A 24,703-nucleotide genomic window follows, 5' to 3' on the forward strand; every position below is an offset into this window, starting at 1 on the left:
CCAGCCTGTGCACGTAGTCTTGTACTCTTTAGCTTTATGTTAATGCTCTGAGAACTCTTTGACTTTTAATGGTTGGAGACCTCATTGTTTGTTTGTCCTTTGAAATGTTGCTGAAACCAGATAAATCCCCAAATTGAAGGAGTTTATTATTCTTCAGTAACCAAAGTGATGTCATGGCAGCATTTTCATAAACTGGTGAAACTTAACTTGTTGGCTTAATAATATTGCTTGATTAATAATGGTCATTTTATATATCTGATATTGTTTATGTGTGTGTTCTTGAGGTTTCACAGACAAAATAATTTGTAAGAATGGAACATCACATTAACCTTAAGTGGATATTTAACATTGCAATAGGTATAGCTTTTGAAGATTTTGTTATATTTCTCTCTCTAATATTAAATTTATCAGGAGGTTGACCTTTGGACAAGTAAGACTATCACCTGTATAGTGATAAAGTGGGAGAAGCACAGATATAAATAAGAAAATGAATGATTGCTGAATTCCATTCAGCTGCTTCAGTTTCAGGGTCCTGATAATGTGTGTGCTGGCTGACACTGTCATGGTTTACTAGTACACAGACACCATCGTTAATGTTATTAGTAACACGTGCTTTCCATAGCATGACTACTGCAAAGTGTCTGCTTAGAAAAAAGCCTATAATCAGCAGAAACAGTCATCTGTCCAGGACTAACTACTGGTGTTGATCACGAACAATGATTCAAGAGTGAACAAAGCGACTTAGTTTTAATCCTATTAACACCTTGAGGCTAGAGGTCATTCAGAAAGAGGATTTGATATTACATGACGTAGTGTGTCAAAATGTAGCATTTAGCCTTTTTTTTGTTAACTTTTCAATATATACAAAACATAATGAAACAAAAAAAAAAAAAACATTACAGTAAATCAGTGGAAAAATAAGTAACAGAACAAACAGAAGAAAACAAAATCTGGGCAAACAGAATTAGCTACAAGTACTGTGAGAAAAAAAACAATAAACTGTGGAGGCAAATGAAAAATAAAAATAAGGGGAACTTAGGGGACATTTAGCCTTCTTGATCATAACATGAAGAAATAGGTCTGTTTCATATCCTCCTGTTAAAATTACAAATATCACTCACAAATATTAAAGTAGAGCCTATAAAGTATTTTAATTATTGTTAGCTAATTCATCGCCGAACAGCTTGAAGTGTTACAATCTAGTTGAAAGATAATTGATCAGACAATCTAATTAATCAATGACAGCATCGCGCGACAGACGGGCCGTGTTGACGGCATGTGACGTGTCTCCGTCAACACAACAATGGCGGATGCGGTGGAGGAAGCTCTTCAAGGCAGCTGGTGAGACGGTTTTACATTAAAGAAGAGGGGTTTTTCTTCGACTGTCAAACAGTTGTGTTAGCTTCATCTGACAGAATTTAGTGTGTAGTCACTAAAAAAGAGTTTGTGTGGTTAATTTGCTCTGCTGACGGTCGATGTTTGTCTTATCGAGCCAGTTTGGCACCGTTACTGCTCGGCAGCTAACAGCTAATATTATTTAACCAAGTTGGTTCTGATAAATCAAGAGTCGAGCCATTAACACGGACACGAATAACCAAAGAGCTTGTGTGAAAAGTCTTTATCGTTTCATCACTTTCTTCCTCACTTTGACAATTTCAGGGGCAAAGCTTGTTAGCCAGAAAGCTAACAATATCTAGCCAGACAGCCGGTGTTTGTCGGATATGTTTCAGCTCAACTAGAACCAAACCCTGAGCTCAAACCCCAATCCAGGTCTGTTTTAACCAAACTCTCATATCGCCAGTGTTTCATCTCATCTTCCTGAGATGTGACACAATGACCTGTTGGGTCCAGCAGGTTTTTCAACACGTTTGACTGCATGATAATGAAGAGTCAAATCAAAATCATCAGCAGATTAGTATTAATTATCGTACATAGCTGTAATAGAGCTGCAATGATTGGTCATTTAATCGATTAGTTGTCAACTATTAAATGAATCACCAGCTATTTTGATAATTGATTAATCGTTTGGAGTCATATTTTAAGAAAAAATGTCCAAATTCTCTGATTCCAGTCTCTTAAATGTGAACATGTTTTGGTTTTTTATGATAATAAACTGAATGTGTTTGGGTTTAATTAGACAGGACGATAACTAAATATTATCTTAGTTTATCAATACATTTTAAATCAATTTGTTGATGATAGGTGGCCATTAGAAGTTACCAAAGACCAAATAAAACTGCTAATTTTGTTTGACCAGACATAAAAAACTGAAAGGCATTCATTTTGCAATTATAGTAAACATTGAAAATCCCTAAATTTATTTAATTTAAAACAAGAGCTGCAACAATAAGATGATTCATTGATTAGTTGACTGACAGAAAATTAATCCACAACTATTTTGGTAATCGAAGAATCTTTTTTGTTTGTTTGTTTGTGTGGATTTTCTTTTTCAAGCCAAAACACTAAATATTCACTAGTTCATGCTTCTCAGATGTGAGGATTTGATGCTTTTCTTTGTCATTTATGATAGTAAAGTTAATATATTTGTGCTGTTGGTGGAGTAAATCAAGCAACTTGAAGGCATTGATTTAAAAATAATATGAAAATGATATTTGTTTTCTTTTATGTAGACTGACTAATCAGTGAAGCCACTAATCACTACAGCTCAATAAGATTGTGTATCATGATTGCAGTGATGGAGATAACTCAATTTCTTTAGGAACTATGGACACATTTAACACATAAGAAATCTTTGTTATGTGGTGGAGATGAACTTCATTTGTTCTCTGCGTGCCTCCTCAGGGACCAGGATCTAGCTGAGGCTCTGGACTCTGGCGGCTCTGACATGGAGATGGAGAGAAGCATCATCCAGGTCCAGGAGTCTTCAGCTCAACACAGAGCCAAGATGTGGAAGGTGAGGAGCATGTTTACACACTGTGACCACTACAGAGAGGGTTAGGACAGCAGTGAAGTCTGCAAGATAGTCATTTGTCTGAAGCTAAAATAACTATCTATAAGAAACTTATAATGTGACAGTTGTAGTTAAAGCATAGAATTCATTCATCAGTTCATTGTTATCCATGTACAAGATCATGTGTATGGATATAAATAGAAGTGAGTAACACTTCTACTATTAGAGTCCACTCACTGATGGTTATCGTCCTCAGACAGAAGCCAACAAACTGGAAACACAAGCATCACATACGCAAATGATATGAAGGCTGTCTCTACTTCATGACACACCCACAGTTGGAGTTTCAGTAGTGTTTGAAACCACATACCTACAATGTCATTTCAATACATTGACAATTACTTTACAACAGCGCTACCCTACAGTCTATGTAAGTTAGCGTTCATAGAGTCTTCATTTCATTTTACATCAAAACTTTGATACAGTTGACAGTGTTGGATTGTATAGGATCAATAAATATGCTTTGAAATATTATGAATATATTCAAAATAATTATAAAATGAACATAGTAATACTAGAAATACATTTATTGGTACTTGTATATTGGCCTGTTGACTTCATCTAATTACTTTAAACCATTAAACAACAGGGTGTGGAGGGATGGAGAGATTTCATCAACAAATATTTTAAATGTTTTATAAACAGTCATAAGTTTCATACATGAAACAATGTGAAATATTAATTTGTCCAGTAGATTGTATCCACACACTGATACTGAGATGAGATTTTTTCAGTTGACTGAACAAATATTTATCCTTTGATAGGATGAAGGCTGTCCACACCAAGAACTATAACCATAACAACAACTAGTGATGTGAGCATCCACACTTATGAACGATAATGTTCTGTAAACAGTGGTGCAAAGCACACACCGCATGCTCCAGCTGTGTCGGCAGCTTAAGAAAATGGATATTGATGACTTGTTACTGTTGTATGTTTCACAGAGAAAGAAAAAGAAAACCAGAAGGGTTTGTGTTCACAGGCTGATGGTGATTCAGTGTGTTGCTCATAAGTATTTTGGGACACTAGTTGGTGTGATGTTCCAGTATTTACAGACCAAATTGCACTGATTTGACTAGATGGAGATTTTGTGGTGTCGTATGGTTCAGGGGATGGATTTTGATTGGCTGTCAGTGTTTCTATCGTTCATCAAATCTCTCTGAATGTGATCCCTATGATATCGTTCACCACTGTCGTTGTCATTATAGTTGTGGCGTGGACTCCTCGTCATCCACTTGAGTTAGAACGATTTCCAAAACTATAGTTGTTGTTATAGTTATCATTGTTGGTGTGGAAGGCCCTTAACTCTACATATTGTGCCTATTTTACGGGGTAATCCAGCGATGGCCATGAAATCAGCTTTACTCAATTATTTATGGCAGTTGGTGATTATTTAATGTGCACTCCAACTGTCGGAACAAAACGGGCTTGATGAATAATTCTGATAGACTTATATTCTTTTGACAGGTTATATTCTAAGTTCATCATTGCTTCAAACTGCATTTTTCACTGGTGTTACTGTTTTGTTTTGATAAAATCCTGATGCAAGGAGCCACATCACCTCTCACATTTACCTCTTTGAGACTTAAAAGATACTTTTAGTGCTAAAATGTTTCATGAATAGCTCTTAGAGCAAGAAACATAGGAGTCCTAAAGTAAAGACAAACTCTTCCCTTATTTTTAGGAATTTCTCCTTACTCGGCCTGTTTTTTGGGTTTTTTTTTTAATCTTTGAGTAACACTGTTTCTTAGTGGAGCAGCTGTTGACAGACCAGACTCAGTCTTTCATGTGTATCTATCAAGTGTCCCTTTATCACTCAGTAGCTGCATTTTTAGCAATGATTCCTTGTTTTTTTTGTTGGCAGATCGCTCTAAATGTCTCCGGCAAAGGAGACAGCCTGTCTCCCTGGGATGGTGTCCTCGATTTACCCGAACAGACCCTCATTCACAACCGCAGCCAGCAGCTGATTGGTGAGTAAAATACACATGCCTCTAATTTCATGACACAATCCTGAATTTTGGAATCAGCAGCACCAAAATATGGACAGGATGAATGTAATCACTTGCAGTTTGTGCAGGTGCAGGATGTGAGAAGCACCAGTCATAATTAAAACAAACCGTTCTGTATATTTTATGAAGAGGATTTATCCTGAGTGAAAACTGGAAGGATGATCTGGCTTGTACCATTTATAGGCAGAATCTCTACTAGTATTTTGCTTGTAAAATGCTGAAAGAAAAACTAAGCAATGAGCCAACATTAGACAAATCATTTAGCCTCAGTAAGAACCCTTTCATGGATGCAGATAACTTAAATACCAAAGCATCCTCAGGACTTTCCAGCACCTTGTGTCTCAAGTTGAGACAGTATACACGACACAAATAGACAGATGCACACCTCTGTAAGTGACAGGAAGGGAGAAAAGGTTATTTTAATTTTGGATCTCACTTAGTCTGCCAGTATCTAAAGAAGATTGTCAGGATTTAATAGGAAGAAACAACAGTCTGCTCCTTTGACAAGATCTATTGTGGCTCAAAATAGGAAGCAACAAGGCATGCAGAAAAAGTGCTATTTTTGTGCTTAACCTCTCAGGTTCGTCACACTGAGTAGGTTTGTTTTGTCAGCGTGAATTCAACATTTCATTTTTACAAAGATATTTATAGAAAAACACTACTAACACTTCCTGCTTTGGTCCACATGTTTAGACCAGCTGGAAGTATCAGAGGAGGAGAGGAGCGACATGGTGTCCGATGTTGAGTCAGTCATCACTTTCTACTGCAAGTCCCGCAACATTACCTTCACCCCGGAGCTGAGCTGGCCGCACCTGCTCAAACCACTACTGGGGCTTCAGCTTCCCCGCAGCGACCTCTACAACTGCTTCTACGCCATCATGAACAAATACATCCCCAGGTGAGTCGTCTGAGCACTCCTTGTCCTGTTGGTCCCGCTCATATAGTGGCTTTGATTATAATGCCTGCAAAACGTGTCCATTTCAGGGACTGTGTGCCAAACGGCCGCCCCTTCCACCTATACAGACTACTGCTGCAGTACCACGAGCCAGAGCTCTGCTCCTTCTTGGACACCAAAAAGATCACACCTGACTCCTACGCCATCAACTGGGTTTGTTGAAATGTTACTGCCCGTTGATTCAGACAGTTCATGTATTTGTTAAATGCTAAATGTCTTGTTTATCTTGCCTCAACAGATGGGCAGTCTGTTTTCCAGCCACTGCCTTCCTGACGTCACCCAGGCCTTGTGGGACTCCTACCTCCAGCAGGCTGACCCTTTCTTCATCTTCTTCCTCATGCTCATCATCCTCGTCAATGCCAAGTAGGCAGCCACTCACGGAGGCTATACAGAAAAACATGTTCATACTGAGGAAATTCGAACCTAGATTTGATTTGTCTTTGTTTGACCCTCAGAGAGACCATCCTTGCACAAGAAGGAGACAGCAAAGAGGACATCATCAGTAAGTTTGACTTCCTGTCTTTTGATTTGTTCAATATCACGTTAAACATCGGGCATAAACAAGGTTTTCTCTGTCACAGAAATGCTGGAAGCTTCTCCATCCCTTCTGGAAGGTGAAGACATTGAAGATTTGTTTTCTCTGGCGCAGTATTACCAGAGCAAGACCCCTTTGTCTCTCAGAAAGGTAAGGCACTACATACGGATGTTGTACATGGATTTGCGCTGAGTAAAACCAAGACTGCTAACAGAGATGGAGGACGCTGCACAAGAGAATGCATTGTTTAAAAACCATTATTGTGTGTTGTTTTTTTTCTGCCCTGGTAGATGAACCAGAATCTGTTTGGTAGCAGCCTGGTGGCTCTGAAAGAAGAGGACACAGACCTGAGTCAGGCATTGTGTCTCCCCGTGTCTGTCCCTGAAATTCTGCAGGCCAACCAGCAGCAGCAGGTCAGTAACACTCAGCTGACCTTTGATTAGCTTCTGCTAACGTGGAAAAATAGTAACTAAGAGAAGATGATGTCTGATGTGATAATAATGGATTTTCAGGATGGGGTACGCTTCTTCGTGGTGGATTGTCGGCCCGCTGAGCAGTACAACGCGGGGCACCTGTCCACTGCCTTTCACCTGGACTCTGACCTGGTGGGCGTAAATGTCACTACATCCATTAGTAGAGTGAAATGACAGTAAACCCGATATGACAAATGTGAATAATGTAATAAATGTGTCATTTCTCCCACAGATGCTCCAGAACCCATCTGAGTTCGCTCTCTCTGTGAAGTCGCTCTTGGAGGCACAGAAGCAGTCTTTGGAGTCAGGCTCCATCGCCAGCGGAGAGCACTTGTGCTTCATGGGCAGTGGGAGAGAGGAGGAGGACATGTACATGAACATGGTGTTGGCCCATTTCCTGCAGGTGAGGGACTAGATGATGAAAAGAGTTAACATCATCACTAGAAAACACAAATTGTTACCATGTTTACCAATTACATAATATCTTTGCTAATTAAAGGCTTTCTTTTACAGAAAAACAAAGAATACGTCAGCATTGCTAAAGGAGGTTTCATGGGTGAGTGGATGAATATTTAAAGAATATCACAAATGCTTTTTGGATTCGGATAAGAACCGAAAACTCACTTGAGATTTGTGTGATTTCAGCTCTCCAGCAGCATCTGGTAGACATGAATGTCGAGGGCCTCGACTCCTCGTACGTCCACTGGATTGTCAGCACGTCGGGATCTCACAGCAGCCTCAGCTCTGCAGATGTAAGCGTCCGCGGATGTTGAAACACGTTAACCTTAAAGAGAATCTTTTAGCTCTGCGATGCATTTTCAATGTTTCTACTTCTTTACATGGATTGTTTTCTTTTCGTGACAATGCAGGGAGATTCTCTGAGCAGCCCTGGAGACGGTAAAGGAGTCAAGTCTTTGGTCAACAAAATGACGTTTGCTCTCAAGTCCAAGTCGGTAAACGTAAAGGAGAAGATGATCAGCTTCATTGAGAACACCTCCACTCCTGTAGACAGGTGAACATCCAATTATATCCCTCTGGGGAACTCATGCTACAACACACTATTACACTTCACTTCTTGGTTAATAGTGGTGTTAATGTTGAGCTTTGCCGGGATTAACAATTCAACCAAAATTTTTATTATCTGTACGCTTGGCTTAATATGTGAGCAATTGTGACATATGTAGCCAGTAAAAATGTTTCGATTTCTACACGCTTCTTGCACAGTATGTACACTGGGCTATCAAAATCAGGCAACTATCTCCTATAACAGTCTTTTTTTGTATTTTAATTTATGTTCACCATACCTTGTGCCTTATCCCACGCTAGAATATCTTTCAATCTGCCCTGGCCAGAGAAGGTGATTCCTGATCGGTAAGAGCTAACATCAAGCTGTTTGTCACCAGCATGTCCACTGGCTGCAGACCCACCAGTCCCCCTCCCTGGGACTGTAGGAGACTTAGTCTGTGTCACATTAACGCATGCCTTAGTGTCAGCATCCCCTGCCTCACACCGCTCACTCATATGATATAACACTACACGTTCCCTGTGTACAAGACAAGGGTTTTTTTTCTTGAGATCTGTCTTCATGCTTTCACTAACAACATCCAACACTGCTGTTTAGTTTGCACCGCTGAAGCCGCTGTCGCCTCTCAGGGAGCATTGAGTCATCTTTACATCCACAACCCACTGAGTCCGTTCGTCTCTTTCTAGTCTGAACAGATGAGGCGTTTTAGGGAGAACCTCAGCTTCACTGCTGTTTGCTTAGAGATGCACTTTTAACAGTCTGTCTTTTCATTTCATTGTTGTTCTTTTTAGATGATAGCCAGGGCTATGCAGAAAACTTGAATCCTCAATGAAAAAAAATAAAAACAACACTATGATTTGCTGCAAATAGCCCTGAATATCATACAATGACTTACCCGTAACTCTTCTAATATCCAAGTAGAAATGTCTCATTTAACCTCTGTCTTTATATTTAACAGCATAACCTGTGGCAGTAGTGGGCTTACATGTCTAAGACGGTTTTTTCACTGCAGCCTGGAGGTCTTCATGTCATTGCTATTTGTGTGCAGCCTTGCTGTTATGTGTATTTAATGTGACTTTTCAGTCGCAGGCATTGATATTTCTTCACTTTTTTCACTCAGTGCTGATGTGAAGCTCTAAAGTTGCCCTGTTTGCTTCCTGTCTGTAGGCATGTAAGCAGCAGCGACCGTGTTGGCAAACCTTACCGGGGGGTGAAGCCTGTTTTCAGTATCGGTGACGAGGAGGAGTATGACACAGGTAAAGTCTTTCTGAACGCAGCTGCAGTCGGAAAATTAAATTATTTATGAAAGAACATACATTGCAGCAGCATATTGCTATGTGATACAGTTTTGATTTACCACTATCTAATGTCTGGCCCCCTCCATAGATGAGATTGACAGCTCATCCATGTCAGACGATGACAGGAAGGAGATTGTCAACATTCAGACCTGGATAAACAAACCAGATGTAAAGCATCACATTCCGTGCAATGAGGTGAAAGAAACCGGTCACATGTTCCCGAGGTGAGTCGGACGACAAACTGCCCCAGTGAATTTGATTATTAAATGTTACACTGAAACTTTCAGGCTGTGTTTCAGTCATCAGAAATGACATAGTGTTTCATAAAAATAATGTGTGTATAAATTATTCCTCACATGACTCCCCCACACCCATCTTCCCTAACTGTTATGGGCGTAGGAGTCTGAATTGGGCAAGCAGTAGGGGAAGTTGCACCTAAACATGACTAATCCCCACTTCTTTAAAAATGAATGAACAAGAAGCATTGAAATGACTCATGAATGAGTTATTCGGAGCACTCACTCTGTCTGGTATTCTGTTGTCTTCGCAGCCACCTGTTAATCACAGCCACTCACATGTACTGCCTGAGGGAGATCGCCTCAAGGAAAGGCTTTGCCTACATCCAGTCCAGACAAGCACTAAACTCTGTGGTGAAGATCACATCCAAAAAGAAGCACCCAGAACTGATCACGTTCAAGTTTGGCAGCAACAACTCAGCTGGAGTGGAGATATTGGCAGTTGAAAGGTGATTGTCTACAAACACAGATTGTTGTGAAAATTGAACATCCTGATGATCAGAAAAGACCCTCATTGGGTGTGATTTTGAAAGCAGTGATAGAAGACACCCTTCTTGTTATAGGCTGCATTCACACAGGACTCCTGTTAACTGGAATGTCCAGTATTGAGTTGGATTGTTCAGATGACCCCGATTATAGTATGACCCCCACTCTTTCAAGAAATATTGTCATCTATAGTCTAATATGGTCATTTGGTGTTATTTCTGACTCTGTTTTGGATTTCGTTCAAGCCTGTCAGGTTATTTAAGCTGTAATTTAAAAAAATATAACTTATCAACGTCAGAGCAAAGGTAAAATGATAGCAAAGTCCAGTATGGGTGCCAATATTATAGAATTTTTTGGACGAGGAAAAAGTTTTCTTTTTTTTTTTTTTGCTTGGTTTGGTTTAAATTAAGGACAAAAATCAGATTCCTTAATAATTCACATTTTGGGAAGTACACTGTCTTTGTGCTAAGCTAAGCTAACAGTCTCCTGGCTGTAGCTTCATATTTACTGTACAGACATGAGAGTGATCTTCTCATCTAACTCTCGTTTCCCAAAATGTCAAACTATTCCTGTTAACCTAACTGAAGATCTCTTAAAAACTAAATTTTAAAATGACATGAACAGATTCGCACAGGACACCTTTAGAGATCCCCCTGGGTGATAAAGGACTTAATTTTGTTCTTGTGAACACAAGAGAATATTTTTATTTAAATCTTATGTTATTTTCCTGTTTCAAATGTGTCGTCCTTTTCTAATGTTTTTTTTTCCGTCCCTCCTCTCAGATATTTGATACCCAACGCAGGCGATGCCACCAAGGTCATCAAGCAGCAGATCATGAAAGTCCTAGATGCTCTGGAGAGCTCGTAAAGGGAGACGGGGTCATGATGGGGTATCATGACGGCCAGCCGTAAACACAAACTGTTAGAAGAGTCTCTGTCTGCCAAGAGTGAAACCTTCTCCCGCTCTCTCCCTCGGCTGTCCTCCTTCCTGGACAGATCCAGCGCAGTGTTGACTGTGAAGCCCCGTGTGTCTGCGTTTGAGGACACGGGGGCACACCGCTGACTGCAGAGCTGTGGGACAGGCTGTGTGTGTTGAAATACTTAGGTGCTCCGCAGTCATCCAACCATCCTCTTACACTAAGTTAAAAAAATATATATATATTGGTTATACTGTATGTTTTTCTTTGCTATTGATAAAACATCATTACAGTGCAGTTCCACTTTGGAAACTTCCCTCTGGCCTTAACGTAGCGTACTAACTGACCAATGGCAAACCTGTTCAATCACCACATGACTGACCTTTTCTTTTCACTTAAACATCACGGTTCTGACCCCATTTTTTTTTTTGTAGCGAACACTGTTGCATTTCAGTCTCTTAATTTCCTTTTTCACGTGTCGACAGTTGGTTTCATGGTCATTGTTCAGGTCAGGAAGTGAGCATGAGTCAAGTACCGCCAGCTCAAACAGAAGATGCACATCCCATTTAAAGAAAAAAAAAAAGCAGTGCTGGCACATGAGGCAGGTTTCCTACCGCAACAACTGTTTTGATAACTTTTATTTTCCAGCAGACAGCCTTAAATAGGAATTATTTGAGGATGTTTATAAATATGTAATGTATATATTGTGTAAACTGCTCTATATCAGCACAGACGTTTGCAATGTCATTTTGAAAGCATATCCTGGTGGTTAGAATATGCGGTGAAATTTTATGTGGCTTCTAAAACCAGCTCACATGGTTTGAAGTTCCCCCTTCTTTCTAGAGCAAGCAGTAAGTAAATAAGCCTTTTACAGAGTTTCTAATTTAAGAATGAATTAACCTCATCTCATAGCAGTGTGATGTAGCTCTCAAAAAGCATCGTTCATAAGCCCCTCTGGACTACATTAGTATTACAAAAGGAGGCTCAGTGATTGTAGTTATCGAGAGCCTGAGCACCTCAGTATTTTTTTTTCATTTCATTCAGATACAGTATGTCACTGATTTTTTTTTTTTTTTTTTTTTTTTCCCAAGTTAAATGGATGAAAATGTCCAGATGAAATATGTGACTGTTGAGTCCTCTCATCAGGAAGGCTGTCACTGTCATTGAAGCAACATCCTGCTAACTGCTACCTATTTTGAAAGATTGCTGTAACAAGGACTGTGCTGTATACAGCTTTGAGAGGAATGAAAAGATAATGTGATTAAAAAAAAAAAAAAAGCAAAGTCATTATATATCTATGGTTTCAAATCTGTCTTGTCCAGTGTATTAATCTAACTAAGCAGCTTTAGTTCGCTTGCCACTGTTGCCTTCGGCCTCATGCCTGTGATGTGTGATATTGGCACCAGCAGTGGCAACATATCACAGTATATTGCTGCTTCTTCCTCTAACCTTTAACTCTATTTCAGACTTTTCCTCGCTTTTCTCGCTTACTTACTCATTTGCGTTGAAGTCTAGTTGTGTAGGCAGCCTGGGTATTAATTGTCAAGCGAAGCCTCTGAACTGACAGCTCCTGTTGAAACTTCAGTCCAGAGGGGGTTTATCCCTTTTATCATCAAAAAAAAAAAATTGAATGCAGGGAGAACTCATCCTGACTAAAACATTAAGGCACATTTATAATATGGGCAACAAAAAACCAAAACTTGAATTAAAGACTCACAAATCTGGTCTTTCTTCACTCCAGTCTTTCATAGCATTCCTGTGTAACCCATGCATTGTGTTGTAATTTGTAATTTTGTGATATTTTTCAGTATTCAACTGACTGGAACATCCTCGATTACTCTGTTAACATCACTGGCAAAGGATGTCACCACTAGTCGAAAATGCAACATGTCTCAAGTGTAATTTGCACCTTACTGTACTGCTATTATTTTCTAAGCATTTCTGTTTTTAATAAATGGAAATTATTCGACTGCACCAGTGGAAATATAGTCATTCATACGTTGTCATTTGATATACATGTACATTAAAACTGTTGTTTTTTGTTGTGACTTGAGAAAAAATCACCAGAATGACAGAGGCCTTTCACAGTATTAATGCATTTTTCTCTCCGTTTCGAAAAGGAAAAAAGTGGCTATGTGCCATATTTGTAGAGCTCAAATATTAGAGAGGAAATACACACACTGGTGTCCTGTTTCTGCAAACAGTGAAACAAGAATATCATGTTTTCTATGTTTACCCGCTTCTTCACAAGTGGTGGCCATATTGAAGGACAGATGACTATGCAAACACCTACTAAAAGCAGAGGAGTAGTGACAATATGTAGAGTTTGGTCTCCTTTATAGTTGTGTGTCCTTACTCTCAATTTAATGCATATGAGTTGTCATAAAGGCAACATATTCATAATATTAATGCAAAGATCATTCTATTTAGTTCAAATATACAATATAAATACACTCTATAATTGTTTATATCGGCTAACTCCTGCACCAAGCATCAGGTATGTTGATTTTATGTAATTTCATCTAATAAATTACTGATCTTGTACCCAATGAGGACGGGAGTGTAATCTCGCACTGAAACTGGATTGGCAGGAAAACATCCACCCCTGTGACGTCACTTCGCCTCTAAACTTCACATTAAATGTTGTGAAGTTTAAATAAGCTCAAACCCGTGTGGTAGAGTCACTTTAAGAAAGAAGGACAATCAATGTGCATCTGCAAACGTGCATTTTTATTGTATCGTTGCAGTTCTTCAACCTTCTTAAAGTAAAAAAAGACGAGTTAGCTTTATTAACTAGAACTGTAGGCTTTTCTTCTGAAAACCGGACAGCCAACCGGAATCACGCGCCGTCTGCTTTGCACTTTGTGACAGCCAAACAACACTCTCTTGCATTCATGTCTACTTTAGCAAAAGCAATGGCCAGTAAGTACAAAGCTGTCTTCTGTGAGCTTCTTGTGTGTATAATGTATTTTACTGAAGGTGCAGCTAACTGAGTGCATGAACAGTTAAATAATATCAGCTGTAGTACCGAGCCTGTTTTCTCTTACTGTTGACACTGCACAGTGTTAAAGTTGTAGCTACAACCAAACTTACACTGAGGGTCTCCTGTTTGCTGCAGAGTTCCGTCTGGCTGTGGTGCAGCTACAGGTGACGAGCGTCAAGGCGGACAACCTGAGCCGGGCCCGGAGGCTGGTCCAAGAGGCGGCAGGACAGGGCAGCAAAGTGGTGCTGCTGCCGGTGAGGAAGTATTCAGATACTTTACTTCAGTACAAGTACCAATACTGCAGTGTAAAAATACTCCACTACAAGTAAAAGTCCTAGTTTCAACTACTTTACATACAGTTAGCTAGTTTAGTCCAGTGGTTCCCAACCTAGGGGTCAGGCCCCTCCAAAGGGTCACCAGATGAATCTGAGGGGTTGTGAGATGATTAATGGGAGAGGAAAGAAAAAAAAACAAAGTTCTGATACACAAATCTGTTTTCAGTGTTTGGACTTTTTCTCTAATCTTTGATTTTTGGTGAAATTTTGGATCATTTGAACATTTATTGAAATGAAACCATGTGAGATGTTTAGAGGGAAAAATCACTATTTGGTGGAGCTGTAGTACAATAAAGTACAATATTTCCCTCTGAAATGTAGTGGAGTGGGGTTACTGTCCCTCACTATCCCTCACCTCTTCAGTGCATGAGTCCAAGATTCAAGTCACAGCTCACCATCTGCTGTAAACTGATGTTTTCTCATCTGTCTCTAACACAGGAATGCTTCAATTCTCCGTATGGAACCGGCTTCTTCTCTACATATGCTGAGAGGATCCCAGGAGAATCCACCCAGGTGTTGTCAGAGGCAGCAAAGGAGAATAAAGTGTATCTAGTGGGAGGTAAGGAGGCTTCTGTGGCTGTAGTGACCTGCATAAAGAGGTCCATAGAGCACAAGAAGTATTTTTCTTCATTGTAAATAGACATTTTAATTGATTACTCAATATATTGAAACGTGGGAGTTTCCTGAATATATTCATAAACAGTATTATTTTATGGCCGTGTTTTACAGATGTTTAACCTTTTGTTCCTTAACTTGAGTGTTGAATAGTTCTAATACTACTAAAGGTGTATTATATTTCCTGTGTGGTAGGTTAATTAGCTCATTATCTTGGGAAAACATAAGGTTGTTTCCTCCAGTTATAATGGAGGAGTAACACACACCAGGTGTTGTAGTGAGCTGCTGATCACTGGAAGTAGACTTGAGAGAAGGAAACAACTTGAACTTGACATTCAAGTATAACTTTAAATCATATTTATCTACTTTCTGTTAATAACTGTTAAAATGTAGAAACATGTCACATCACACCAGTATTAAATTCAATTCAATTTCAGTTTTATTTATATTGTGCCAAATCATCACAAAGTTATCTCAGGGCACTTTTCACATAGAGCAGGTCAAGACCGTCCTCTGCCCATCTAGAATATCAACCCTGTTCATCAGGTTTTGGTGTTTGTGCCTCAGAGTTAAAGGCTAACAGGTTTCTCCACCAACAGCAGAGTTAATAGATCAACTCAGTGCAGCCACATGATGTGTTTTGATTTCAGTGAGTGGAAAAACTCTCACTTTTTAACTAGTAGTAACAGCTTTAAAACAAGGGCACAAGCCTACTTTTCCTTCCATGTCATTTATCAGATGCATTTTTAGAATTTTAATAGCAATTAAATAAATGAATGAACCACAGAAATGAGTACACGTGTGATAACTGAAAGATGAAGCATCTACAACCACCAGTGTTAACAACATTTATCAATCAAACTTTGCTCTGGTAGTGTGAAACCCATTTTTTCACCACAGACAGTTTACTGGAAAAGCAGCTGTAACAAACATCATTAATGATCTCTGTTCCACTGAAGCCTCTCAGCAGAATCCTTAAATACATTCAGACATCGTTAAGTGTTGTTAATTGCTTCTCCTGCTGTGACACGTCATAATACTGTTAAAAATTAATAAAGTTCTTTCTCAGAGGGTTGTTGAGAATTGTTTTGTGAAGTGCGGGAAATCAATAATACATGTAAATGAAGCTAATTAAAGAGAGCTGGCACAACAAAGAAGAACTCACAGAATACACTGAGTTGAATCTTATTTGTTCAGATATCTTTTCTTATAACTTGAACCTAATTTATTACATCTTTTGCTTTTCTTGGACTGATTGACACTCTTTTCAGCTTGGTTGTTACTGATTACAGTCACCTGGTGCTAATGAAGCAGTTTTGGGGGGCTGAGCACAGCGGAGGAAGTGATGTCAAAGAACTAAAAAAACACAAAAAAATCTTAATATGTTTTTGTGCAGTCGGGAAGTTCACCATGTGACTTCTTGTTCACCAGGATCCATCCCTGAGGAGGACGGTGGGAAGTTGTATAACAGCTGTACAGTGTTCGGGCCTGATGGAGAGCTGATTCTGAAGCACAGGAAGGTACGTACGCATCACCTCATTAGTGAAAACAGTTTTGTTGAATATTTTATATACGTTAATCATTATACCCACATCAACGTGTTTGTCTTTCTTCAAGATTCACCTCTTTGACATCGACGTTCCCGGGAAAATCCGCTTCCAGGAGTCGGAGACGCTGAGCCCAGGCAACAGTCTGTCAGTGTTTGAAACACGTAAGTGACGTTTCCTGAGTCGTGCTTTGTTTCCCTGCAGCTGGACGAGCATCACGTTGACTTGTTTTCTCTCTCTGCCTCACAGCGTTCTGTAAAGTGGGTGTGGGGATTTGCTACGATATGAGGTTTGCAGAGCTCGCACAGCTCTACAGCAGGAAAGGTAAGCGGCTGAAGTGACTGTTTGTATCAGCTGGGCTGTTTTTAAATGGCATGTAGGACAGTTGATGACGTCGTCCTTTTTGTTCTCAGGCTGTCAGCTGCTGGTTTACCCCGGAGCCTTCAACATGACCACTGGTCCGGCCCACTGGGAGCTGCTGCAGAGGGGAAGGTCAGACTGACTCCATGTTCAAAATCTTTTTAGATATTTTGTGAAAACACTTAACATTTGCTGCTGAAAATTATTTAACAGTAAACCCTGTATCTCCTGACAGGGTTGACTCATCTCACTAACTGAGATCTTCCTTCATCATGAAATATGACTGAGTGTAATGCAAATGCTAATAACAGCATCACTATATAATACATGTCTCATTTAGCTTTTTTTGTTTATACAGAGACATTACATACTGTATAGAAGATTGTACATAACAACAAGATCAATCTTGTTATATGTAAGAAAATCAGAGGCACAACTCTTTCAAATCTCTTCTTAAAACATCTTTCCTGATTTTACTTGAGTTTTTATTTTCTTTGAGCCTGTTTTATGTATTTATTTAGTTATTTTCTTTAGTGTCAAATGTCATGTTTTCATAATTTGTCTGTTTTAATTTGCTGCCCAATGTGATGCACTTTGTAATGTAAATAAATTATTATTATTATTATTATTATTATTATTATTATTATTATTATTATTATTATTATTATTATTATTATTATTATCCATAGACATTATCCATTGACATAAATAGCATTCAATCATTTTTAAATCCTGAATTAATTTTGATTATGTTTATAGCTAAATTGCAAAAAAATACGTTGTTGTTGTTGTTACTGAGCAATTGTTTTTTTTACAATCAACTAGAAGTGTTTTATGGGAATCTTGGATCAGAGATTTTTAGGCTGTAATTAAATGTTCTATAATTTGGCATAAATCATCCGTGTCTGTACTTTCCCTTCTCTTATGCAGGGCGATTGATAACCAAGTATACGTGGCCACAGCATCACCTGCCAGAGATGAAACTGCCTCTTATGTGGCCTGGGGTCACAGCACTGTTGTAAACCCATGGTAAGAACCAGGAATCATATATGTGTGTGTGTGACTGTTTGACGTGCAGTCAACAAGAAGAGAGGGAGGCAGTAGTGAGGGAAACTGCACTGAAGGTGAACAAGAGAGAACGGCTGTATGTGATTGTCCAATAAATGAATTAAGAGGTGAGAGAAAAGGAGGTTGAGGAAGGAAAAGTGAAGTTGAGTGACAGCGACAGAGGATCAGATCAGAAAGCAGGAATACAACAAAGTTGACTTCATCACCGTTAAAATGCATTCTGTATGCAAAAGTACAGAAGTATCACCTGCAAAATGTACTTTCAGGTATAAAAAGTCATGGTTTTCATAATGTAGAAATCATTCACTGTTGAGTGTTACATATGTATCTATAACTCTGCATCACATTTATCACATTTTATTTGCAGAATCTTAATATGCAAAGTAACCAGCTGCCACATACTTGTGAAGTGAAAAGTACAATATTTCCCTCTGAAATGTAGTGATGAATATGCATAAAATGGAAATACTGAAGTAAAAGTACCTCAACATTGTACTAGTAGTTGAGTTAATGTTTAAAGTTTTCCAATAGTGACCAACTGCATCTTGAATTGTCTGTCTGTGGATATTTATGATCTTAAATTGTGCAGATTTCAGTTTGTTTTTTTCATTCTGTGGATACAGGGGTGAAGTAATCTCCAAGGCTGGAGCAGAGGAGGCCATTATTTACGCTGATATTGGTGAGTAGCTTGTCTCTGCAGACTGTATCAATCAGTGATTTCTGTTCAGAATAAAACTGACAAACATACAGTCAAGTTTTATGACGTGTTTTTGATGATGATGCTACACTTGTGAAGATCATAATATTCAGTTTTTATAGAGACTGTGCAAAGTTGATTTCTCCTCTGTGGTACAACACAGTAATACAGTGCAACAACAACACAAAATAGTGCCTAAAAATGACTAAAATAGAAGCATTTCTCTGAGAGTCTACTTCACAAAGGTTAATCACACACATGTTGCTGTTATTGTGTCCATCCTCTGTATATTTTGCACTACACACTCATATCATTGTGTCACTCTGGTTAATCACTTCTCTGTATCCTCCTGTCACCAGACCTGCAGTACTTAGCCGACATCCGGCAGCAGATCCCGATCACAGTTCAGCGTCGGGACGACCTCTACACGGTGACGTCTGTGCAGGGAGGATCAAGCTGAACTCTGTTTACCGAGAGAGAGACGAGGTGTCGATACGAACACGTCAGAACATCCTTCTGATACGACGTCGTCTTCTCTTCCTGCACCAGAAGCACCAGACTCTTAATTGTGGAAACGAGAGTCAGAAGTCACTAAATGACTGATGCCAACATGCATGGAGCACTAACTGCTCACTTCATGCGGAGAATGGAACAGTGATTGCATCTATGTAATGTCTGGTGCTGAAACGATTAGTCGATCAATAGAAAATTGCAGACAGTTTTGGTGAAGAATGAACTGTTTAGTCATTTCTGGTTACAGCTTGTCTAATGTGAAAATGTACGTTTTATTTAGTCTGTTTCAGATTATTGATAAATGAACCTTTGCTTTGCCAAAAAAAGATGCTAATATCAAAAAAGCAAAAGTGTTCTTATTCAAATCATATTCATTGCAGTAAAGACTAATCATTATTTTGTCTTTTTTTGGTCTTTCATCCATTTTTATCTCATTGAAGATTTAATTTATTTCAAATATTCAAAAAAATTCTATCCATCTATGTCACATTTTCTGTCCTGATGGAAAAACTCTAACAGATCTGCACAAAGTGAAATAAAACAGAAAGTGAAATAAAACAGTTGCAAGACTTGTTTTGAGTGTCTTTTATTAAACCTTGAAACACAAAGACTCCACTCTGTGAGAAATGGAAGGGAGTTTCCAGTAAACAATGAAGATAGGGGATGAGATGAAACATGTCAACAGTTTAATTTACAGTGACTATACTTATTATCGGCAGGTTCTGTTTAAAAAGCCAAAGCTCAAGACGGAATATTTAAGTAGTGAACCACAACAAATATATATATATATTTACAAATCAGTGCTCTGTTGTGTCAGATTGAAACCTGCCAGTTAAAAAATTACACATCAGTCTCCTTTGGTTCCGACTTCATCGCCTCCGTTTCCTCCATGTACAGATTTCGCCTTCTGTATCCTGATGATGACAAACAAATTTCAGTTAGAACAAAACCAAAAGCACATTACAAGGTCTACCAAGTCTTCTTGATAGGATACATTTTATGTCATTTCAACACCTGAATTGAGACAATTAATACTTTCTACTGAAGTGAAGCATTTGAGTTCCAGTTCCTGTAAATGAATAAAGCTTAAGAAACATCTCTGTGACTTTTCCTTCACTGCAGGTTGTTTGATTTCTCCAGTAAATAGTTACTTAAATAGTAAATACATTTGATTTCCAACTCGCCATTTAAATAAAACAGATTATTTAAGGTGACCTGTTTAACATTATTTATGAGCCACTAGTCTGATCACACCGAGTGTCAGTATAGTTTGTGCAGTTGGTTCAAATTGTGCTTTAGACAACATGATAATAAATTCTATAAAAGGATGCGACAAGTAGATGTCCAATAATACGACCAGATGGAAAAACTGGTCTTGATTTTGAAGGGGGGTTCTAAAAAGTCAGGGGTCACCAGATACTGTGGTTACACAAAATATATGTAGGTTTTCAGATTTTTCTCTCATTTTTGCTTTTCTTCTTGTGAAATACGGAATACCACCTTTTTGTGTCTCCTGGTTGAACACGTCTATAGTGAGGCATCACAAGTACACATAACTTTATTCAAAGTTTCACAACCACTGCACTAATGAGTCCGTGTCATGATGTTATTTATCATCCTGTATATTCCTCCCTGTTTCCTTCACCTGCCATCTACCAGTACATCAGAAAATCTTTTTAAAAATGACATTCAGAAGAATCCAGATGTTTCAGTTTAAACAATAAATCTACACAGAAACCTGCTGCTGCACTGATTGTATTTGGACTGAAACTTTCAAACTCTGCTCGCTCTTTCAGCCACACATATATTTATTGAACAGTTTCTTCACATACGGATGATAAAAAATAAATAAAAGGGGAAAAAAGGGAGTAAATGCAACAAAGAGCCTAGACAATTTCACCTTGTCTCCCTACTAGAGCTGCAACAATTAGTCAATTGACAGAAAATTAATCGGTAACTATTTAGATAATTGTTTTGAGTCATTTATAAAAAATACTAAAATTCTCTCATTCCAGTCTCTCAAATGTGAATATTTTCTGGTTTCTTCAGTCTTTAATGACAGTAAACTGAATATGTTTGACTTGTGGACTGTGCTGAGGTTGCATTTTGGGTTTTGGAAAAAAGTGATCAACATTTTTCACCATTTTCTGACATTTAAACAACCAAACAACTAATCGATTAATCAAGAAAATAATGGACAGATTAATCAACAATGACAATAACCGTTAGTTGCAGCCTGATGATACTACGAAATATTGATGAAGTATAAAATTTAGATTCTAAATTTCAAGTTTCAAGTTACTTAAAAAGATGTTGCCAACTTTTATCAAATCAAGAGAGTTTGTTTTATCTTCTTTAAATGTCAGATGTTGATGGTTGAGACAGTAATTTTTGTTTCAGGAATAAGAAAGAAAAAGGTTCACTGTTGATTCAGAGGAGCTGAGGATGATCAATAAAGCATCATGTCTAAAATGTCAGACCAAAAGGCTTGAATTTTATAACAGATTGAAAATCTGTGTCTTAAAGTAGTCACAGGTGAGAAACCTCCACACAGATTTGTGTGGTTTTATTTTAGAGAAGGTGAGTTTCTGTATTGTTTGATCAGTTCTAAACAGATTCTTGAATTTCTTTCTTACACTGTGACTGCTGATCTCTCTTGTAATGTTATTAAAAATAAAACGTCTCCAGCAGCAGATGCCTACCTCTGCCTGGACGGCTGTGTTGGTATTGTTCCTTCTTCTTCTTACTCATCCTGTCCAGGTGGATCTGATAGGCCACTCCTGCCGCCACCATGACCCCGACCACCACACAGAGAGCCGTGCTGAACATCCACATGGCCTGTGATGCTCGACTCACCACCGGGCCGCCCTGCTCTCCATCTGAGCTCCAACAAGAACCACACACATTAGTGACCAAGTGGTGACCTGCTGGTGTGTTTGAGGCCTGATAAACTGAATGAATCACTCACAGCTTGTGGACGACAAGGTTTCCTTCATGGACGGGTTCTCTATGATGCATGACACGCTGGAATCTTTGGAAATGTTGGCCGTCAGGTGGCTTGTGATGTTGTAGAGACGGGAGTCTGGGAGTGATGCCGCCAGGGTCCTCACTGAGCCTTCGGGGGGCTCCTGTGTGTCGTTGATGAGCCAGTAAACAGCAGGTTCAGGAAAGCCGCCGCTGGACTGACACAAGAAGAATGTCTCATCACCCTGCGCTGCTTCCTCCCTCAGCAGCAACGGGGAACTGTAACTTGCTGTGAACAACCAACAATGAGAGGAGTTAGTTCCTTTACAGTCAGTACAATAATATTATACATATACAAATATCTCACTGCAACTGTAAGAGAAGTTATTGCAGTTATTGCAAGGGGGGGGTCAACAGCTTGTCCACAGCTCTAGGGAAAAAGCTGTTTTTCAGACAGTTGGCCAGTGCCCTCATGACCCTTATGACCTTGTCTGAGGGGAGGGTGGTGAACATGCAGTGACCAGGGAGTGAAGGGTCTCTCCTGATGTTGTCTGAACATCTGTGAAGACAGCTCGAGTGGATGTCTGTCAGTTTTGGAAGTGATTCAATCAGCTCAGGAAAACAATCCACTGAGCCATCTTCACTACCTGCTGAAATGAAATTTATTGCATATTTCCAGACTCCGTAATTTTTAATGGGGGAGAAGGTAGTAGATGTCATTTTAAGGTTTTTAACGAGGTAATTATACTTTTTTGTGGAAAAACCAAATGAGACACAAATTGTTAATCAAGGGGATCTTATTCTTCTGATAACAGCCTATGTGTTTGACACTGACCTGCTGTCCTGAGGCACACGGTGCACAGCGGAGCACTTTGATTTCCTGGTGATATGAGGAACAGACTATAATAGGTTTTGTCCTCTTTGACATCAACATTGGGCAGCTTCAGAGACAAGTTTCCAGTCATTGGAGCATCAGCTGAGATTGTGACGCTGTTCTTACTGCATATCTCCACATTTCCATCCTCTGCCCACACTGATCTGAGCACCACTTCACTGTCTCTCCTCCACTCAATGGAAATATTCACAAAGGTTATTAATTCCGGGTAAAAGCAAGGCAGTGAGACAGGCCGTCCGACTATGCCAAGGACGCACTCTTCCTCTGTAAGGAAAGAAGTGAAGCAGCACAGGTAAATCATCAGTAGGGTTCAGTGTAAAGAGTTATCTCAGTATGTAATCTAGCTACATGAACAGACAGAGTTATCTCACCCACACTGGCGCACAAAGTGAGGAAGCTGAGCAGCAGTCCTGTCCGCCACAGTGACACCGGCATCGCCCGCTGAGGGCAAGTTTGCGCACGCAAGACGCAAAAATAATCCAAAGATATTTCACTCTTTAATCTGGGAAACGAAGACAGGTCCATCACTGATTTATATGCCGGTTTAAATCCTCCCCTCGACTCGTTTCCTTTAACAACTCCTTGTCACAGCACACCTTTATTCACTCTGAAGGAATTCATTGTCAGTCATGTTGCGGCTTGTTGTGCTACCTGGTCTCTCTCTCTCTCTTATCTTTTCCAACGTCGATGGTTGTTAAAATAAAACATTAACACGCAGGATTAATAGCTGCTACTGAGTTTCCATCTGACTATATCCCGTCTGTGTGCAGAGTGGTGCGACCTGTTTGACTTCTTTTTACTATATGTCAAACACACCCACCCACCCACCCATCACACACACACACACACACACACACACACACACAAACACACTACACAGTGATGTAGGCAAATGGCAGCGGTACTCTAAAAGTGATGTTGTCAAAAGAGGAACCAAATATTAAACTTTTCCTGTTTATTAATTTTAAGTAAGTTAACTCTCAGACAGAAATGACACTTAACCTCATTCCAGTTTTTAGCCTATTAATTTATATAATCTTATTATTATTTGCTTAATATTCACTTACTTCACTTCAAAGTTCACTTCATATTAATCATATGATTCAGTTTATTTGTCATATTTAGTCATTTTCTCAGTTGGTGTGAGTCTTTGAACTTTGTATTCAACAAATAAATAAATTAACTCTGGGATTCATAATACTCTGTACAACAAGATGATGGCTTTAATACTCATACTGAAACTAAAACTGCTAAAACTAGTTCCCACTAATTGCTTAATATTTAACCAGCTGTAATGAAAATGAATCTAAAATGGACCCAAAGTATTAAAATGTATTCCTGTCAAAATTCATATAAATACAAATTCTGAGCTATCAGGATACTGTAAACCAGAATATCAAGCAGTTTGAACATTAACTCAATAAAATTACATTAAAAAGTAAAAGCAGAACAAATGAAACATTTTAAACTCTGTTTTGTACGTTTGTGTCAGAAAATGTAATGTGCTTTACACTAGTTTCAGTGTTTCTCGTTAATTTTTCAGTAGTGCTTTTTTGTTTGTTTTTTAATAAATCTGCGAAACTACAGCGGAAGTGACGTAAACAGGAACGAACACAACAACGGCATGGACGGAGCTACTTTTAGTCCCTGAGTTTGGACTTCCAGGCAGCTTCTTCCGTCCAAATTGGGTACAATTTGGACAATAGAATTCACATGCAAACACAAACTCCACTCAGGGCTGAATCTCATACACTGAGAGCCTG

General features: G+C 39.0%; 3 protein-coding genes across 5 annotated transcripts; 2 read left to right on the top strand and 1 right to left on the bottom strand.

The window, feature by feature from the left end:
* Positions 1–1,242: 1,242 nt before the first annotated feature.
* tbc1d23 (TBC1 domain family, member 23) lies at positions 1,243–12,937 on the top strand. Of its 3 annotated transcripts, none has more exons than XM_044360675.1 (19): positions 1,243–1,341; positions 2,803–2,914; positions 4,836–4,941; positions 5,674–5,878; positions 5,965–6,088; positions 6,174–6,298; positions 6,391–6,437; positions 6,517–6,620; positions 6,761–6,883; positions 6,983–7,075; positions 7,176–7,346; positions 7,457–7,499; positions 7,589–7,695; positions 7,813–7,955; positions 8,270–8,314; positions 9,135–9,223; positions 9,354–9,489; positions 9,816–10,010; positions 10,830–12,937. In XM_044360675.1, the coding sequence occupies exons 1-19, from the start codon at positions 1,304–1,306 to the stop codon at positions 10,912–10,914; spliced, it is 2,091 nt and encodes a 696-aa protein (XP_044216610.1). In that variant the 5' UTR covers positions 1,243–1,303; the 3' UTR covers positions 10,915–12,937. The 3 variants fall into 3 exon arrangements, with proteins under 3 accessions (XP_044216610.1, XP_044216611.1, XP_044216612.1); XM_044360677.1 differs by lacking the exon at positions 1,243–1,341 and adding an exon at positions 1,669–1,770; XM_044360676.1 differs by lacking the exon at positions 8,270–8,314.
* An 838-nt stretch (positions 12,938–13,775) lies between these two features.
* Positions 13,776–19,655, top strand: nit2 (nitrilase family, member 2). Its single transcript, XM_044360681.1, has 10 exons — positions 13,776–13,885; positions 14,082–14,200; positions 14,720–14,840; positions 16,328–16,416; positions 16,514–16,607; positions 16,693–16,767; positions 16,857–16,935; positions 17,734–17,832; positions 18,495–18,550; positions 18,928–19,655. The coding sequence occupies exons 1-10, from the start codon at positions 13,858–13,860 to the stop codon at positions 19,026–19,028; spliced, it is 861 nt and encodes a 286-aa protein (XP_044216616.1). The 5' UTR covers positions 13,776–13,857; the 3' UTR covers positions 19,029–19,655.
* A 6-nt stretch (positions 19,656–19,661) lies between these two features.
* LOC122988409 (T-lymphocyte activation antigen CD80-like) lies at positions 19,662–24,544 on the bottom strand. The gene is made up of 5 exons (XM_044360679.1): positions 23,312–24,544; positions 22,881–23,204; positions 22,050–22,334; positions 21,784–21,960; positions 19,662–19,995 (listed from the first exon to the last, which is right to left on the bottom strand). The coding sequence occupies exons 1-5, from the start codon at positions 23,463–23,465 to the stop codon at positions 19,922–19,924; spliced, it is 1,014 nt and encodes a 337-aa protein (XP_044216614.1). The 5' UTR covers positions 23,466–24,544; the 3' UTR covers positions 19,662–19,921.
* Between the last annotated feature and the right edge of the window lie 159 nt (positions 24,545–24,703).

This window comes from Thunnus albacares, chromosome 9 (assembly GCF_914725855.1).
Source record: "Thunnus albacares chromosome 9, fThuAlb1.1, whole genome shotgun sequence".
Classification (NCBI taxonomy): Eukaryota; Metazoa; Chordata; class Actinopteri; order Scombriformes; family Scombridae; genus Thunnus; species Thunnus albacares.